The 1,662-nt window shown below is 37.2% G+C and overlaps 1 protein-coding gene across 1 annotated transcript; it reads right to left on the bottom strand.

The window, feature by feature from the left end:
• RHIMIDRAFT_309933 (uncharacterized protein) lies at positions 1-1,232 on the bottom strand. Its single transcript, XM_023614611.1, has 2 exons — positions 1,031-1,232; positions 1-973 (listed from the first exon to the last, which is right to left on the bottom strand). The coding sequence occupies exons 1-2, from the start codon at positions 1,161-1,163 to the stop codon at positions 87-89; spliced, it is 1,020 nt and encodes a 339-aa protein (XP_023470810.1). The 5' UTR covers positions 1,164-1,232; the 3' UTR covers positions 1-86.
• Positions 1,233-1,662: the final 430 nt, after the last annotated feature.

Below are 1,662 nucleotides of genomic sequence, written 5' to 3'. Positions count from 1 at the left end.
CTTTTCTTCCGATGTAGAAAATCAAACTATTAATTTGCTTAGCCAGGCAATAATAAAAAAAGACTTTATTTGAAAATAAATAAAAATTATTTTTGTTTCTTGGCACGTTTAACGGCATGGTGATAAGAGCTTTTTAACGAATTTGCTGAGGTATAAGAGTTAAATAACCCTTTGGCTTTTCCTGCATTGAAAATCTTTCTCCAGCTTTTTGGCTTGTTTGGTTCCGACATGCTTTCGATAAAAAGAAAGTCCTCTCTTGTGTATTTTTGCTGTTGTTCCTGTGAGGCTTGTAGATCTAGTTCATATTCTTCATTTAACTTTCTTTTCTGGCCTTGAATGGTTTCTAGAAACTCTTTGGCAATTTTTTTGCTCTTTTCCAGCATCAGAATAGGATCTTCATCTTGTAGTTCAACTATTTTTTGCATTTGGTTTGTAGCTTGATCAAAAACCTGATCTAGTTCACTCTTGTTTTTTTTCTTCATGTTTTTTTGGCATATAGAGTACAGAAAGCGTACCGTCATATCAGCAGCAAACGTTAGCGATTTCAAGTCTTGCGTCTGTGATATGGTAAAATAGGCAAGCGCTACAAACGGATCCATGGAGTCTTGAGCAAAATTTTCAATTGACTTGGCTGAAACGAAATTAGTTGACTTCGCCCAAAATTCACACTGGGTTTCTAGTATATATGGAACATTGGCTTTCTTAACGAATTTTTCCTCGAATGTGGTATTGGAGAACTTTTTTACTACAAAGACAAGCACTACAGGCAATACTTCATAACGTTCATACACATGAGCGCAATAGTTAATTAGCCTTATCATAAATAGTTGGTCAATGCAATTCTGAACTTCAATTAAGATGGGTGGTAGATCATGTGTCACTCCATTTCTTGGTATATATAAGGCATCTGATCTTTTACCATCTGCCCATTCCGTTGAACCAGAAAGATATGCATTATTAGGAATATTTATCCCTATGAAAAGTAAATGTGTTAAGTTCCGTTTCGTGGGTAAAAAAAAAACACACTTACCAAGCAAATGATGAACAATAATATTTATAACGGTTTTGTTGTTTAGGATAAGTTTGCTAGTAAGATCTGTCCCAGGTCTCATTTCGAAAGGCAGATATAAATTATTTATATCTTCCTCCTCTACCGCAGCCATTTGTTTGAATGAAAAAAAGTAGCACCGACAATAACGACATCGACATCGACATCGATAGCCCAAAAAATTAACGAATGATGACGACACCGACACCGACACCGACACCGATACCGACACCGACACCGACATCGACACCGATACCGACACCGCACCGACATCGATAGCCCAAAAAATTAACGAATGATGACACCGACACCGACACCGACATCGACACCGATACCGACACCGACACCGACATCGATAGCCCAAAAAATTAACGAATGATGACACCGACACCGACATACACGCGAAAAAATTAACGACAACAGAAAAAAAGGCGGATAGTGCCAGAAAACAAATGAAATAAACTTTTAGGACAAAATGATTTTTTATTTTGGACGAACTACGTAAAGAAAAATGATATGTAGGGATAACATTTACCTTAAGCCTAATTCTTTGTCAATGCACCTATCCCAGAACATCTCAGCATGCTTAACTCAACCTTGACAAGCTGCAGGAA

The sequence above is a fragment of the Rhizopus microsporus genome (genome assembly GCF_002708625.1).
Source record: "Rhizopus microsporus ATCC 52813 unplaced genomic scaffold scaffold_1, whole genome shotgun sequence".
Taxonomy (NCBI): domain Eukaryota; kingdom Fungi; phylum Mucoromycota; class Mucoromycetes; order Mucorales; family Rhizopodaceae; genus Rhizopus; species Rhizopus microsporus.
Note: the sequence above shows the minus strand (reverse complement) of the source record. Positions and strands in the feature narration are given on the sequence as shown.